Genomic DNA, 16,839 nt, shown 5'->3' with positions numbered 1-16,839 from the left:
TATATATATATATATATATATATATATATATATATATATACATATCGATATATACAGGTATCTTTGCCATGCGTCAGACGTATCCGTGGCAACTAAGAACGCGTGGTACAACACTTGCCATTCTCATTAAAAGTGACAATAGCTAATATCATTTCTAAAATAGATAAAATGTCGAGGAAATTAACAAACCGTGGACAAAGCTATCTTTTCCAAGAAACGATTACATAATTCCGATCGCATAATTAAATCTGTTATACAATTGTTTAAAAATTGTTTTTCTACGACTAGTGTATAACTACAGTTTTTACACAATCAATCAATACATAATTCATTTTCACTGTATGATTTCGCAGAAGTGATGTGTAATTAATGAATTCTCTCTTCAAAAGATCTCAATCGTGTAGAAATAAAATCGCGTTTAAAGCAAGAAGTGCGTTAATTAAATAAGTAAATGTTGAATTATGCTGTTTAATATTGAATTACATTTTTAAATAAGTATTAAAGATGCAATCTGGTGAAAAAAGGATTGATTCAAAATAATATTTTAAAAATGACAAAAAAAATTTCTTTTAAACACTAGCTAAGGAGAAATATAATTAAAGATCATTATTAGCTTGATTAACGCATCGACGCATGGATACTAATTACAGAGCAAACATCGCAAAGTGGCTACCGCTTTCTGATGGTGCCCTCGACAAATGGCTCATAGATGCTTCTCTTTTAGACGAGAAAATTGGAAAACTTGCAGGATGCATAGTTTTAATCATCAAGGATTCTGCAGAGGCTCATACTTGCGATCAAGAGGTTTCCTTTATAGCAAAAATGTTTTCTTTTCTATTATCAATAAATATATAATGATAGTTAATTATGAGGATAGTTAATTGCTTTGTATTTTTTAGGTGTTTGAGGAAGTGATAGATAATTTAGAGGAATTAATAGAAAGTTACAAATTGACGTGCAATCCGGAAGAATTAAGCAGTCATCCGATATACAAATATAAAATAAATTACTTGTCAATAGCATTAAAACGCAAACTAAATATAATAGCAAAATTCATCCAAAATTTGATTAATGAAATTGTTGATTACAAAAATGATGAGAACATAAGAATAGTATTTAGGTAAAAGTTAAAAGAAAATAATTCTTTCTATTGCATTATAATTAAGTATTGCTTCAATTTTATTTTTACTTTATTTTAATTGCTTTTTGATATCAGAGAATTAATTTTTATTCATAGAATTTTTTTAGATACAAACTTTAAAACTTTTTTTAAACTTTTCTAATATTGTCAAATGCCTTAACAATGTAATGGACAAATTGCAGATTAGTAAATAGTTACAACAAAATTCTCAATCTGAATCGAGATGTGTCAGATTCAACTGTCAACGTCTTTTACAATGATTGTCCATCTATGCTGGAGCCTTTGAAAAAACTCTCCGTTACCAAAATATTACAAGTGAGTATTCTAATTCATTATGTGTATGGCTTTTAGCAATCAAAAATTGATATTTTTTAAAAGATATGATTAAGTTTAAAACAGCATTAATAATTTTATATTAATAATTTTAGATATTAGCAAAGAACAGAGCAGAGGAATCTTGTCACGAACTTATTGACTGTCTTCTGGCAAATTATGAATCCCATGAAAAAATCGAACCTGTATCTACAACGAACGATGTAGACGTTTCAGAAAGTTCTAGCGTTGAAATCTATCGGTCAGTTTGCGTCAGTATTATTATCGTTCCAAAGTATAATCTTATATGCAATAATAAATTTTCTTTATATATATATATGTATATATATATATATATATATATATATATATATATATTATATATATATATCTATTATTTTTTTTAATTATGTATCCAACTATTGTCAGGATTGTTTTTACAATTACAATGTAATCAAATTTGTTATATTTGTTATAAATTCTCTCAAACTATAGCGCTCTTACAAGGCATTTAACGCCACCAATCACAAGTGCGACTTCGACATCTGAAATGGAGGTATCAGATATTGAAAGTGTACAAGCACTCGTGAACACGCAAAACGAGCAGATCTTTAGACTCTTAAACATCGTGCAGGAAATATCACCACAATTGCTTGGCACGGACGCCTTGAAAACTAGCAAAAGTAAAGTCCGAATGGATTTAAAGACTTATCTTTTAATGTTTAAATTATTTATAATAATATGTAATAAAATGTAATAAAATGATCAAAGTGATGCATTCAAAATTTCATTAGGCGAGACAAAATTGAGAGGCAGTGCGATAAAGAAAGTAAAGAATTATTATCAAGAGGTGGCATGGGGTGCATTGTCTAGTATTTTAGATCATGTAATATTGTGGTGGTCACGAGAAGCCCTTGCGACTCATCATAGCCACGGCGCTCAGCATCTCAAAGATTGGTTGCGGCAATTTATTCAAGGGAATGAGAGTAAGGATGTCTTTCTATTTAAAATCATTTCTCATTTTTAATTTTGTTCTTGGGGGAAAAGTACTACTATCTTTAAAATTTTAGTTCCGCCTACGGTTAGATCAGCACTACAAAATTTATGCGATGCGCTTGGATATCATACGACTATCACTGCTTGGGACCAGACATTTAGATTAGCCTATACCTCGGCCTTCGAGTGCCGTTCGAAACCATCAGCCACAGAGGTTGGTACTTTATAAAAAAGACTTTCAATCTAGAATTTCAAAGATGTTTAATAAAATGCATTAACGTAGAAGAAAAATTATAATTGTAGCAAAAAGAGCATTAGTAGAAAAAGAAGGAAAATAATAAATTTTTTACGGAAAGAAGAGTTTGCTAAAGTATAAAAAAAATTAAATAGATACACATCTGAAAATAATTTTGTTGAATTATTAAACTAATTATATAGGAAACTTAAGCATGATGAATAATGTTACAAAAAGTTTACTACCAATTTGAATGTCCTACATAATTATTTTAATGATTTCAATAAAATTATCTTGATTTTTGTATTTAACTAAATTTTAGAAGAAAATCTTTTTTTATGTAAATGGCAAATAATCATTCCAATTAATATTTTTGTAGGGAACTGACACCGGTCAAATGTTTGTCGAGCTGTTTCAACTACTGGTCACCCTCAGCAACGAATGCGAGGTGGGCGGCGAATGGGTGATAGGAGCACCCTTAGTAGAACTGCCACTGTCAGAACAGATTGTCGTGTTGCACAGAATGGATCATTCGGTACATACGGCGAGATTGTGGGCCATTCAAGAGACTAAGATTATAGCCCATACTTGGGATCTAGACGTGCTTTTTCTCTTAGTCAAGGGTGACGTAGTAAACTGTCTTGAAGAATTATCTTATCTTAAGGTACTACTTTTTAAATATATTTTTTATAAGGAAAATACTGTATCTATTTTTCATCGATTGATTTTAGCTCGCTGATCACACAACCGCATTATCTATGAATTCTATTAGCGTTCAAGTATATGTGTGCACGAAAATGAGAGCAAAGATAGTTTCTGAAGTCAAGGCAAACATTGAATTACTTCAGGTATAATGTTGTAATTGTGGTTGAATTTCAGACATATAATTAAATGGAAAAGATGATTTTGGAGTAAAAACTTTCCGATGTACCATGAATAAATTAAACACAAATAACTTAAATAGATAAAATCCCAAATATTAATCTTATAGAGACGATAAATTTTTAATAAATAAAATAAATTTCAAAATAAATTTAAAAGATTTCTTTTGTGAATATAATAATGTTTGTAATCATCTTTGGATCTCTGTCTTACTGTTTATAAAACTGACTTTATACTTTTTTATTTCTATAGATTTGCCCTGCTAAGTGCATCGATACGCTCGCCAAAATATGTCGCGTGATCAGCCTCGCGAATTTGCATATGTGTTTTCCACAATCGAATTATTGGAGAAAAAACAACAGCACATCTCCGGTGGCAGCTAGTCTTTATGTGGAAACTTATTTTGGTATATGTTTCTTCTGTTATTATTCTATTATTATTATGAAATAATATGATTAAAATTATTGTAGAAAAAATATTGCTGCCAGTATTGGAAGTGATAGAGGATCATGAAACATCCAACATGATTCTACGAATAATGTGCGAGGCATGGCTTGATTATATTTATCTGCACCGCATCAAGTTCAGGTAAATTTTTTTATTTGCTCGATATCCCAGTTGAAGCTATTCGTGAAGCAATGCAGAAGCGAAATTTACGTTTTCTACTTGTTAACATTTTCCCCATTTCATTATTTATTAAAATAAAATTTTAGCGAGTACGGTGCGCAACAATTGTTGACGGATTTCGCGTATGTATCGACGTGGGTCACTGAGTGTTCGATTATCTCGCAAAACGTCAGAAATCATTTGTTGAAGAACGAGGTTCTACGTCGTTGCGAAGGCGTTGGTCGACTTCTGTTGAGGCACCCGGGTGAAGCTATCGCTATGCGCAAACGATTGGGTAAATGTGGAATTTATTTATACTTCTTAAAGAGACCTCTTTTTAAAGAACTCTTTTCAACGAGATTCAATCGCAAATAAATCAATATTAAAATATTGTATTTTTTCTTCTTACAAAAAGATTTGTAACATCTCTAAAAATTTTTTTATTAATGATGGGGATTTAAATCTTTTTTTTTACTAATGCTTCCTCAAGGAGAGATTAATGCTCGTATTCATAATCAGACTTTATGTTTAAGGTTTCCTTAAATTTATCTTCGGATACTCTACGAATTATCTCACTGGCTACTGAGCTTCTAAAGATAAATTTAAGGAAGCCTTAAGTACAAGATCTGATTATGAATACGAGCATAAGTCTTCTTTTTACTGCTTTTATGCGATTTTAGCTCGAAGAACGAACGAGCATGGATCTCCTGAATCTCCAGGTCTCGAACGCATGCCAGCCGAAATGTATGTTCCGAATCAAGAACAGTGGCTTGAATTGCGCGCTCCTAAGCGGTACAATTTTTGCTGTATGGAATAAAGAAAATAAACAATAATCGTCGATCGAAATTATGTCTCACGTTCTCTTTCCTCAAAATTATTTTATAAATTATTAAATACAACAGCAATATTTTGAAAGATTACAATATTTCATAAAATATTGATGCAATATTTTGTTAAAGTTGCAATATAAAAACAGGGAATAACATACAGACTATAGATTTCATTAGAAGAGACATTATCAGAAATCGTATAGTAAGGCACAACGATTTTTGATTGATTAATATATATTGGCAGTGTTGGATAATATCTCTATACATATATCTAGATACATGTATAAAGATACAATTTGTGTATCTAATCTGTATCTGATTACAGATATATTCAAATTTGAGTATTTGTATCTGTATTTAGATCAAAAACACAGCATCTGAAGTGATTTTCAGATGCATTTTTCAGATACATTTTCTCGGCATAGTCATAATTCCATTTTATGTGCGATTGATTAATTCCATTCCGCAGAAAAAAAATAGCTTTGCTGTTGCAAAACTATTCTATAACATGATTGGTCTTTCCCTTAGTTTCTCGCTGGATTTAAAAATCAATCATATTAAAGAATTTTACAATTACACAGCTGCTTTTTTTACTGAAAGTGATCTTAGATTGTGGAATTTCTAACGCACGTATAGTTAAGCTGAAAACACAATATTTGAAGCAGGTAAGAATAGAATTTTATTTAATTTATTATTTAAGTTTTAGTTTATAAAATTATAGTGAATAATGATGAATAGTATCGTCTTATAATTCTTATCCTAAATCGTTGTACGATAATTATAAATTTTTCAATTATCTAAATGTAAGAAAATGAATAAATGATTCATTTAATAACTGATACATTTTATTATCATTATTACAATAAAAATTAAGTTAAGAATATCTGAAATGTATCTGAAGATACTTTTAAAGTAGCTGATATCTGTACCTATATACATTTTAATATGTGTATCTATATTTGTATTTAGATAAATATCGTACATGTAACTATATCTGTATCTAGATAAATTTTAAAAGTATCTTATTGTCTGACACTGTCTTGGCCTTATTCCTTAACTGTAACTATTGTTTGTACTTTTCATTGTGTCTAAACACTTACTCGTGTATATAATTTATATTACATAAATTTTTTAAAATCTATTTATTACTCTCTTTTACTATTCAATAACTGAATTCATTTTGTTACTTCTTTACTGTGTAGAACTGTGAGAAAAGCATTATATCTTGATTGGTATCCTGAACAATTTTCCTCCTTAATTATTAGACAAAAATCAATATAACTGCTTAATAATCAATCGAAATAGTACTAAATTTTTATCGGAATATTCCAATGTTCATTTAATATGTTAATAAAATTCATCATGCAACTATATTGTGCGCAAATTACGATCATTTGTTACCAATATAGATTTATGTTCTCGAGAATCCCAACAAAGGGGGGAAGCCTTTCCATAATACGACGGCGTATTATGTTACGGTACAAGATGTGTGGTATTACACACCGCGGCATCGTCTGCCGCCTCTAACAGTCAAACGTCTGCGTTCATTGTCGTCGCTACAATATTAGAATAATATCAATCTTGATGGAAACTTTACACAATGAGAGTCTGAAACGTTGATGTAATATTGGGGGTATAGTGTTTAGTGTTACATCACGCATATAAATGTATACAGGAAATTAACTAAGTGCAATCGAGAAGTTGCTAAAGTCAAATATTTGTTTTTTTGTGTAATAAATAAACAAAATGAAATAAATTAAACATTAAATAGAAGAAATATCGTTTTCATTAATACATAGTACACAAAATTAAGAAATACACACATACACACACAGGTGGAAAATTTGTATTAAATTTAATATATTTCACGCGTTTTAAATAGTCTTTAATAGAATCTCGTAGGTTTTATAAAACAGTTTACTCAAATTATTCCGTTTTGAGATGTTAGTTTTTATGGATAAATGATTCCTTTGCCATATCCATAGAAAATCAAGAGGTATAAAAAACATGAAACTTTGAAAGTCTAGAATCTGTGAGTGTTTGTTATTTTTTTACGCTTTCTTTAATGCGCAATTTTCTTGAGAAGATGAAGAATTTTTGTATGTTGAGTGCTATATGTATTACGTAAGTATGAGTATTTGTTCGTATAATCTTACAAACATGAGTGTGTATGTGTGCGTGTGTGTGTGTGTGTGCGTGCGTGTGCAAAAAAAATTATCAAGTTATCTTAAAGAGATATAAAGTTTGGGACTTTATATTTTATTATTTATTATTTTTTATTATTTTTATTATTTATTATTTATTATTTTTTATTTATTTTTATTATATTTTATTATTTTTTATTTTTCTGTTAATTTTCTGTAGATATGACAAAGAAGAATTCTTCAGAATTATAAAAGCTAAATATAAATACCTATTTCAAAACGAACAATTTGATCGGGTACATTATTTTTCATAAAACCTTTTTTAGTAAAATCTAATTTGTGTTCATACAAGATGAATATATTAAAAAGTAATACAATATTATGTAAAAAAATTAATGTAACCGACAATTTATAAGTATAAAACAATCGAAGTATATTCTTTTCAATAAAATTAACATTTATAATATGTTAATTAAATTAATACGTATTTTATTCTCTTATCTTAAAATACATTATTTTTATATTTACATTTATTTTTATATTTATTTATTTATTTACTCTTAAATTATGTTATTTAAATATTAAAAAATATTGCACATTAATTTAACACATTTATATTAAATTAATGCTCTGATATTAAAAGTTTAACACAAAAAGTTTTGATAAAAATATAAGTGAGTCGTTTTTAATACAGATATAAAATGTTTTTCACTATATATGTACATAAACTTGTAAAAATAAATATAAGGTACACACACACACACACACACACACACACGCGCGCGCGCGCGCGCGCGCACGCACATGTATTAATAATTAAAAAATTAATATTAAATTAATATTAAAAAAGGACCAGTGGAACTCGAATTTAGTTAATCGCATAACTCAGTGGTGTACAATATTTTCGAAATGATAATTATCTGTATTTGCATGATAGTTAAGATACTTTTAAAAACTGTTAAATGTGCATTAATAATTGCAACTACATTTTTGAAAAAGTAATTTCCAGATGATTGCCATGAAATTGAAATGATTGCCAATGCTGAAATTTTTCAAACACACATTATTCAATCATATGCAATCAGCCAGCTTTTCGAATTTTTATATTTTTATTACAAATTCATAAATGTATATTTTTGTGTACTATGTTAATAAAAATAACATAATTTTTTTGATAACTATTTAATCTCAGCAACTTTCCGATTTATCTTGTAGATTTCAGTTTATTTTTGCTTCCGACATGTGTAAAATACATTAAATTATTTAACAAACTATTTATTCTACTATTTTATTTTACGTTACATTTCGTAGTTATATTTTTATATTGACTGCAAGATAATACACTCACAATGTGATTGTTATAGATTATTTCTATGATGCATGATCGTTTGCATTTTAAGACGCAAACTCGTATTATACCGCAAAATAAAAATACTTGAGACAACTCATGTTTCATTCCCGACTGTCGCTTCTCAATTCACCTTATATAATCAGATTACCTGCGCGAACGTGTGAACCAAATAATTTACTTGGGTTAAGAACTTTATTGGACTTTGCTTTCCTTCAACCATATTGAAAAAATATAAAAATAAGCTCGCGTCTAAAATCTTCTAAATGACAGCGACTCGTTAAAATTTCAGAAAAATCTCTCGATTAAAAATTATTTTAAATATATCAATTTTCTCTCATTGAGAAATTTTCGATAGAATTTCTTCCAAACGAGGTTGAAGTTTAACGGTGAAGTGTTGTGTAATTACTAGAATCATAATTAATCATTGTTATTTGTTATAAATATGGCACCGGAAAAGCTCAGGTATCTGTACGTATCGATCACTCATACGTGTTAGTCGTGCAAAGTGAGTCATATAAGGGGGATCAAATTGCCAAGCAAGAAGGAAATCTCGCTTGTCGCTGAAGACAGAATTCTGCATATTATTTAACTTAAGTGTTTCTGTGCGACGAAAATGCGCGGTATCACGGAAAGAACGCCTCTAAGAAGATCTACAGATTCGATCGATTACATTGAATTCGCCAGCCTCTTAAGGTCTCGAAGAACGCGACTACGACAGTTTCAATGCTGCGTCTGCGGTATCTTGATGTAAGTGTAAGTTATATTCAAAATAGGATCGAAAAAAATAAATTGAATAATTTCTGATAGAAATTTCCAAATTGTAAGATTACCAAATTACATCCAAATTCTTATTTTTTACTTTCAAATTTAATTAGGGATAAATTATATACATATTTTACTTACAAAAACTGCAGCTAAATCAACAAACTCATGCTATTTTATAAAAAAGTGGAAAGATGCAGAAATAAATATCTAGCAATTTAAATTTCATTCTAACAATTATAGGATCTCTAATATCCATCGAGCTATCAGTAGATAGCAAGAATTTGATCGGATTACTAAAAGATAATAAATTACATGCCAAAAATATCGCATATTGGAGAAATTAAGATTACTGAGCGATTAGATTTTTCAATATGATTTATGATTTTTCATTATTTTACAGAGTGGTTTTTACTATGGCTTTGATAGTATCCGTCAGCTACTCTATGAGCCAAACCAATTCCACTAATCCTAAGCATGAAAATGCAACATCTCCTGACAGTTCAGATAATGCCTTGAGATTAGGATTGGCCCTTGGATCTATTTCGCACGCAGCCTTCAGCAGCACCGCTAGTGTCACAGCTGAACCCAATTCTATCTTAATATCTAAAGAGGATATCAACATTTCAACAAAGCATCTCAGCCAAATGGAATACACCCAGGCATTACGAGCTGGCAAACAGGCGATAAAAGATCATCTATCTGCAGATGTAATCGCTGCGAAGTCACCGTTGCTACCTTCATCTCCTGAGTCCAGACATCGCCACGCAGTAAGCACATGTTCCAACGTTAGCGCTCTTGCTTTAGCAGCAGTGGGCGAAATTGCGGCGACGAAAATAATCGAGAAAATGAGGTAAGACTTCGTTTTGTTCTGTAAAGTGACAAAGATCTTCAATTTTTTAAGAAAAAATATTATTAAGCTCTTTAAATTAAATTGTTAAGATTATTTTAAACAATCATAATTCGCATTAGAATTCAGAGTATAATGTTGTTTCCATGCACTGTGTAAAAAAAAACAGCATTTGACTGACTTGCATGGCATTTCTTGAAGTGAAATCTCACTCTAAGAGAGTGAAAATACGGCCATTTTTGGAGAAGAATGAAAATATATCATTTCTTGGGAAAAAAAGTGACAATTTTCATACTCTTTCAAAAATTTCACTATAAAAAAGAAGTGAGATTTTTTAATAATTTAGTATAATATTTAATTTGTTTCATTTTGTCTACTTATTACAAAATAACAACTACATCTAGTTTCAATAATTTCCCAATTGTAACTTATAGATATAATGTGAAACTTTATTTTTTAAAATTAATATCTATTTATTATAGCGAATAAAATTATCATATAAAATCATAATATTTAGTAAGGATTTCATTGATATTTTTTTATTTGAGGTCCACTCATGATGAACCATCGGCGATCGATACTATTTTCGACAGCGGCTGGTTACCGAAAAATGTGTGCAAACGATACTTCGATCGCACTTGTAAAACTGGCAAATATCGAACTATTGATGGCAGCTGCAATCGGCCGAAGAACTGGGGCGCCAGCATGAAGCCGTTTCGAAGAGCCCTGCCACCCGATTACGCCGACGGAATCGAATCGCCTCGAAAGGCACGGTCCGGAAAGGAATTGCCTTCCGCTAGGGAAGTTAGTCTGAAAGTACACAAACCTTCGGCCAGCAGTAATCCGTCCTTCACAGTGATGCTGGCAGTATTTGGCCAGTTCTTAGATCATGACATTACCGCGACCGCGCTCAGTCAGGGCGTCAATGGAAGTTCTATATCATGCTGTTCGCTATTAGGAAGACAACATCCAGAGTGTTTTCCTGTGCAAGTAGCAACCGATGATCCTGTGTATGACCTGACTGGCAAAACCTGCATGGACTTTGTGAGATCGGCCCCGGCTCCGCAGTGCAAACTTGGTCCTAGAGAACAACTCAATCAAGTAATTCCAAACATATTCATATAATTGATTTATAAATAACAAAACTTTTGATTGAAAGAACAAGTTTGCAGTTTCTTCTTTTAAGGTACTCAATGTTAAAAGAGAACTAAAAGATCAGTAAATTCTTTCTGAAAAGATGAATTTTTACAGATATCCAATTTAAAATTAACGAAATTCTGTCACTCTCCGAATCTAACGATGAGTCTATTGGATATACTTAATTATATTTTTTATGTTACATCTGTGAATTTATTATTGTTATTAAAATTTAGTATTTATTCTTTTCTATGCAAGTATATCATTTTGATTTCTTAAAATTAATTAGAGTCTTTTAGTCAATATAAATTAAATGAGTCTTACAGACTCAGCATCAGTAACTTTGTCAAAGATTTTGACATCAATTTTGAAGAAAGAGCATAGATTTGAAAATTATTTATATATATATTATATATATATATATTATATTATATATATATTATATCTCTATAAAAACACAATATTCCTGGAATATTATGAATATTATTTTCAGCGTGACATTCTAAGAATATTGCGTCTTATAAGGATATATAAATAGATTTAAAAATTATTCGGATCGCCAAAAGCGATTGAGACTGGAAAGAAATTGTGTATATAACGTTACGTCCAGGTCAGCGCCTTCATTGATGGCTCGGCTATTTATGGTTCTGATAACGAGACTGCTTACAATCTGCGCGAATTCATCGGTGGTCGTTTGAGGATGCAGTACACTCCCGACAATAGAACTCTACTGCCGCCGAGCACGAATCCCAATGATGGTTGCAATCGGGAAGCCGAGCGACGTCGTGGCCGTTATTGCTTTGTCGCGGGCGATGCCAGAGCGAACGAGAATCTGTATTTGACCACGATGCATCTTCTTTGGGCGCGACAGCATAACAGAATCGCAAACGAATTGGCTAGGATTAATCCCGCTTGGAACGATGAGACGCTCTATCAGGAAACACGACGAATTATCGGAGCTCAATTGCAGCATATTACTTATCGTGAATTTCTGCCCATTATCGTAGGCAACAAAAGAATGAATGAGCAAGACTTGAGGCCCCTCATGTCGGGTTACAAGAAACGGATGCACGATCCGAACGAATTGGAGAACGATCCAACGATCGCCAATCACTTTGCAACTGCGGTTTTTCGTTTCGCTCACACTTTGCTACCAGGATTAATGAAAATGACGGACGCTGAAAAGGATACACCGTCCTACATAGAGCTACACAAAATGTTGTTTAATCCCTATAGCCTTTATGCCGAGGATGGCATCAGACGTTCAGTTAGCTCGGCCACGACCAACGTTATTCAGAGGTACTCCACGCACGTAACTTCGCAGCTGACCAATCACCTCTTTGAGGATCCCATGGCTAATTTTACAGTACCATGCGGCCTTGATTTGGTATCATTGAATATTCAACGGGGACGGGATCATGGATTACCAGGGTACACTGTATGGCGGGAATATTGTGGTCTGAGAAAGGTAAAAACTTTTGATGATCTCGAAGACTACTTGGATCATCAAGTTCTGAAACAGATATCGGATCTCTATGAGACAGTAGATGATGTAGATTTGTACACCGGCGCTTTAGCAGAAATACCGGAATCGGACAGTTTAATCGGACCCACGTTTTCGTGCTTGATTCTTAATCAGTTTGTACGTTTGCAAAAGGGAGATCGTTTCTGGTACGAATTTGTCGAACAGCCATATCCTTTCACAGAAGGTACGATAAATTTTGGCGAATAACAATTAAAGTTTAATTTTAACAAAAAATTTGTTACTTGTTTTTTTAATTTAAAAAAAAAATTAATTTAAGCATTTGTACATTTAATATAAATTCTATTGCACTATTTTTTGCTTACAAAATGCAAATTAAGGCTCGATTCAAAGTTGAAATCCTTTGTTTTGAGAAACATTGTATTATTTTTTTGTATGGAATTTAAATTAGATTAAAATTCTCTATATATTTTTCTAAAATATACAGAATTTATTTGTATTACTAAAAAATAATTCAGAATTACATATTTTATGTTATATATAATCGTCCATTATCACAATCTTTATTTTTAAAAATGTTGACTTAGATATATATTTTTTATATTAATTATATATACATATCTATATATAAGAAATGAAAATAAAATGTACAATACATACCTTTAAAAAAGTAAATATAATTTTATTTAAATATTAGTTTTAACAGATTTTTAAAATTTATAAAACATTTTATTCTGTCAAAATCTTAACTGTTAAGAAAGAATAAAATGCAACAAGAATGTAACATTTACAAAATTTCAGATCAACTCATGGAGATTCGCAAGAGTTCGATGGCAAAATTAATATGTGATTGTTCTGACGGAATCACGCAGATTCAGATACAAGTTATGCGTTCTGTTGACACTGATAATTCTATGGTATCATGCAAAGATATACCAGGACCTTCCTTTACATCGTGGAAAGAAAATTACACTTCCAATTTAACATTATCGTAACGCTTAAATAAATATGAGTTAATTTTCACAGACTGATACGAATATTTTGTTTAATTGGATTTTGCAAATTTTTTACCTGTGGTCCAGATATTTTAACAACTATAAAATGAACATTTTTCAATGTATCTTCATTATAAAATAATTTCATTTGTATTATTAGCAAATATGTATTTTTTGAATTATTTATAAATTTTGTTTAATTATTTAATTTTCCTACAGATGCGACATATATGTACAATACAAATTATCGAAAAAATAATTTAAAAAAATATATTTAAAAATATTAAATTTTATATATTTAACAATAAATTTTACATAATTTAATAATATAATAAAAATTAATTAACGCAAATTAATTTTATAAATGAATTAATGTTGTACTTTATATTATAGTCCGTGTTCAGAACGCGCTTTTATTGATATAAATGCGCGTTTTTTATTTCTAAAATTCTACAGTAGGTATATATAATGCAAACTATATTTTATCAGCGCTCATTACAGCGTGTTCTGAATACAAACCTATATATGTATTCTTCACGGCACTAAATAAAAATTTAGTTTTTCATTCATTGCATTTTAAATTATTTATATTAATTAAATTGTATAATAATAACGATTCTAATTCGAGAATATCGAGTGGAGCGTTTCGCGGGAAAATGCCATAAGAATTAAAGGGTAGATAACTCGATGGAAGATAAATTAAGAGTTGCTTTCAAGAATTGATGGAGAAAATTATGAGTTTCAAAGCTGTTTTTAGATGTGAACGGAAATGATTTTACATATAATCTGTTTTTATCTGAAAGGATATCAAGTATTATTATACGTCTGGTAATTGCTGGATAACCGGATTTTATTCCAATTATACGAAGAGATCGAAAAATTGAGAATCTAATTTATTTTTCTACAAAAAAGGAATTTTTTAAAAATATATATATAGAGAGGAAAGTCGCCGATACTGACACACCACTTGTTTTTAAATAACATTTTTTAAACAAAAATTAAAAATAAAGCATAACAAACTAAAAAGTGTCTTCCATTAGATAGTATAAGCTGTTTTTATAATAGTATTTGCAATTTTGCAATAATTAATTTTTTTCGTAAGATAAACAAAAATGAACGTCTGACGAGAATAAGATAAGCAAAAATGGACTGCAAAACTGACAGTAGGCAATATTATGCTACGTATTCCTACTCTTTTTCTTTTACAAGAATTATCTGTATAAAATACCTAAAAGTGAATGTATATTCCAGAATCTTTTCACTTATAAAACATTTTTATTGAATTACACATTTACTTTATGCTGTTCTGTAAGATGTAAATATGTAAGCTATTTGACATTATAAAGCAACATTATAAAAATTAAGTTAGCTCATAATGTATTTTACAGACAAGTGTGGTGGTTTACACTGTATCCCAATTTTAAATTTAAAATCGTGGGTATGGTCAACGCGATGTTGCAAACGCTTTTAAAGCTTTTCTTAATTGATCAGTTTGTAAAATTCTTTCTTCTAATTGGTCTATCAAACGCTTCAAAATTCGAAGTGTGACTTTGACCATAGCCGTATTATGAAAAAACTAAGAGAAAAAAATAATATAAATAAAACTGATTTAGGAAATTACAAGCATTTAAAATAACGTAATTATTTAATAATCACGTTCAAATATTCAATAGTCACTATTATTTAAACTACGCAATTTGCAAAAGAAAATTGTAAGAATTTTATTTTCACATTCGTAGAATTTGTTTTTAGCTGATTTGATATAGAGAGATTTGGTATACAAGCCACAAATATACGAATTATGAATTTATACTTCTTTAGCTAAGCAGATCATGATCTTATTAGTATTAATAAAGTGCAATAGTTAGTTTTTGAAAAATAAGAGAATGTTACTTTATAGGAGACTTACGTCAAAGTACCCATACAGAATTTGCAGCAATATCGCTGCAATAACGCAATATTGCAGCAATGTTGGTGTAACTTTTATGCTGTAGGAGTATCGGTGACTTTCCTCTGCCATTATAAATATGCTATAAAAATTTAATTAATATCTATTAAATGGTTCTCCACTATTATATTTTATTATTAATTTTTAATAAAGTTAATTATTAAATTTATTAAAAATAAATTTAATAAAAACCTATTTTATAAATGTTATTAAGAATCTCTACAGTATCTGTATTAAATTTACCTAAAATTAAATCTCTTATATAAAATTAGTAATCTTGTAAAACTAAATATGTGCTTTGAAAAAGTTTTGAGCAAAGTATTTCACATTTAGATCTTATATAATACAATAATTTTCGATTAACTGAAAATATAGAGGGGAATTATACATATAATACTGACATACATTACTCGTAATCAATGATTCGAAAGAATCATTGACAAGATAGCAGACAAATTATTATATATTATATACAATCGATGATGGCATCCCTGCGCGTGCTGAGAAGATAGAGGAAGAGGACATCTTTACAGAGGACAAAGAAGATTTCCGCTTTCTTTTCATATCTCTTGGAAGTCATTCTTGGCAAGGAGGAGGACATCCTTAATGAAGAAAATAATGTTCATCATCGTTAAGGAGAAAAAAGAGGAAAAGGAGGAGAAAGAGAAGGAGGAGAAAAAAGAAAAAGAGGAAAAGGAGGAAGAAGTATTAAAACAGCTCAAGCAGTATTGCCAACATAAAATTAATTTTTTAAATATTAAATTTTTTATGATTTATAATTTTATAATAAAATATTATAATTTGATATTACTTAATATTTTTAAATTTTCCTCTACATGTTGAAAAATATGTATAATGAACATATAGGAACAATAATTTTAGGTAATATATTTGGCAAAATATAAAATTTTAACATCTTTGATAAATTAAAAAAAAATAACAGAGTATATACGATAAAAGCATGAAATTAATGACATAGATTAAATATAAAATTCTAATACAAATTTTATATTACATATTTTATACTCTTAAATAATAATTAATGGTGTGTGTGTGTGTGTGTGTGTGTGTGTGTGTGTGTGTGTGTGTGTGTGTGTGTGTGTGTGTGTGTGTGTGTGTGTGTGTGTGTGTGTGTGTGTGTGTGTGTGTGTGTGTGTGTGTGTGTGT

At 29.8% G+C, this 16,839-nt stretch overlaps 2 protein-coding genes across 2 annotated transcripts; both read left to right on the top strand.

Annotated features, from left to right (window-relative positions):
• The first annotated feature begins 633 nt into the window (after nucleotides 1-633).
• Nucleotides 634-4,989, top strand: LOC105618093 (coiled-coil domain-containing protein 142). The gene is made up of 13 exons (XM_012199636.1): nucleotides 634-804; nucleotides 900-1,120; nucleotides 1,324-1,456; nucleotides 1,570-1,715; nucleotides 1,949-2,136; nucleotides 2,248-2,439; nucleotides 2,524-2,663; nucleotides 3,064-3,348; nucleotides 3,416-3,532; nucleotides 3,819-3,972; nucleotides 4,037-4,154; nucleotides 4,280-4,467; nucleotides 4,853-4,989. The coding sequence occupies exons 1-13, from the start codon at nucleotides 634-636 to the stop codon at nucleotides 4,987-4,989; spliced, it is 2,190 nt and encodes a 729-aa protein (XP_012055026.1).
• Nucleotides 4,990-9,110: 4,121 nt separating this feature from the next.
• Nucleotides 9,111-13,724, top strand: LOC105618084 (peroxidase). The gene is made up of 5 exons (XM_012199625.1): nucleotides 9,111-9,244; nucleotides 9,663-10,112; nucleotides 10,658-11,210; nucleotides 11,857-12,955; nucleotides 13,531-13,724. The coding sequence occupies exons 1-5, from the start codon at nucleotides 9,111-9,113 to the stop codon at nucleotides 13,722-13,724; spliced, it is 2,430 nt and encodes an 809-aa protein (XP_012055015.1).
• The last annotated feature ends 3,115 nt before the right edge of the window (nucleotides 13,725-16,839 follow it).

Source organism: Atta cephalotes, assembly GCF_000143395.1.
Source record: "Atta cephalotes unplaced genomic scaffold scaffold00001, whole genome shotgun sequence".
In the NCBI taxonomy this organism is placed as follows: domain Eukaryota; kingdom Metazoa; phylum Arthropoda; class Insecta; order Hymenoptera; family Formicidae; genus Atta; species Atta cephalotes.
The sequence above is the reverse complement of the archived record's forward strand: the minus strand, read 5'-3'. Positions and strand labels throughout refer to the sequence as shown.

Excerpts from the sequence above, each read along its gene's own strand:
- LOC105618093 (XM_012199636.1), top strand. The coding sequence starts at position 634 with ATGGATACTAATTACAGAGCAAACATCGCAAAGTGGCTACCGCTTTCT. Across the intron at positions 2,664-3,063 it reads CGAAACCATCAGCCACAGAG|GGAACTGACACCGGTCAAAT; the intron begins GTTGGTACTTTA and ends ATATTTTTGTAG. Across the intron at positions 4,468-4,852 it reads CGCTATGCGCAAACGATTGG|CTCGAAGAACGAACGAGCAT; the intron begins GTAAATGTGGAA and ends ATGCGATTTTAG.
- LOC105618084 (XM_012199625.1), top strand. The coding sequence starts at position 9,111 with ATGCGCGGTATCACGGAAAGAACGCCTCTAAGAAGATCTACAGATTCG. Across the intron at positions 10,113-10,657 it reads AAAATAATCGAGAAAATGAG|GTCCACTCATGATGAACCAT; the intron begins GTAAGACTTCGT and ends TTTTTATTTGAG. Across the intron at positions 11,211-11,856 it reads CTAGAGAACAACTCAATCAA|GTCAGCGCCTTCATTGATGG; the intron begins GTAATTCCAAAC and ends CGTTACGTCCAG.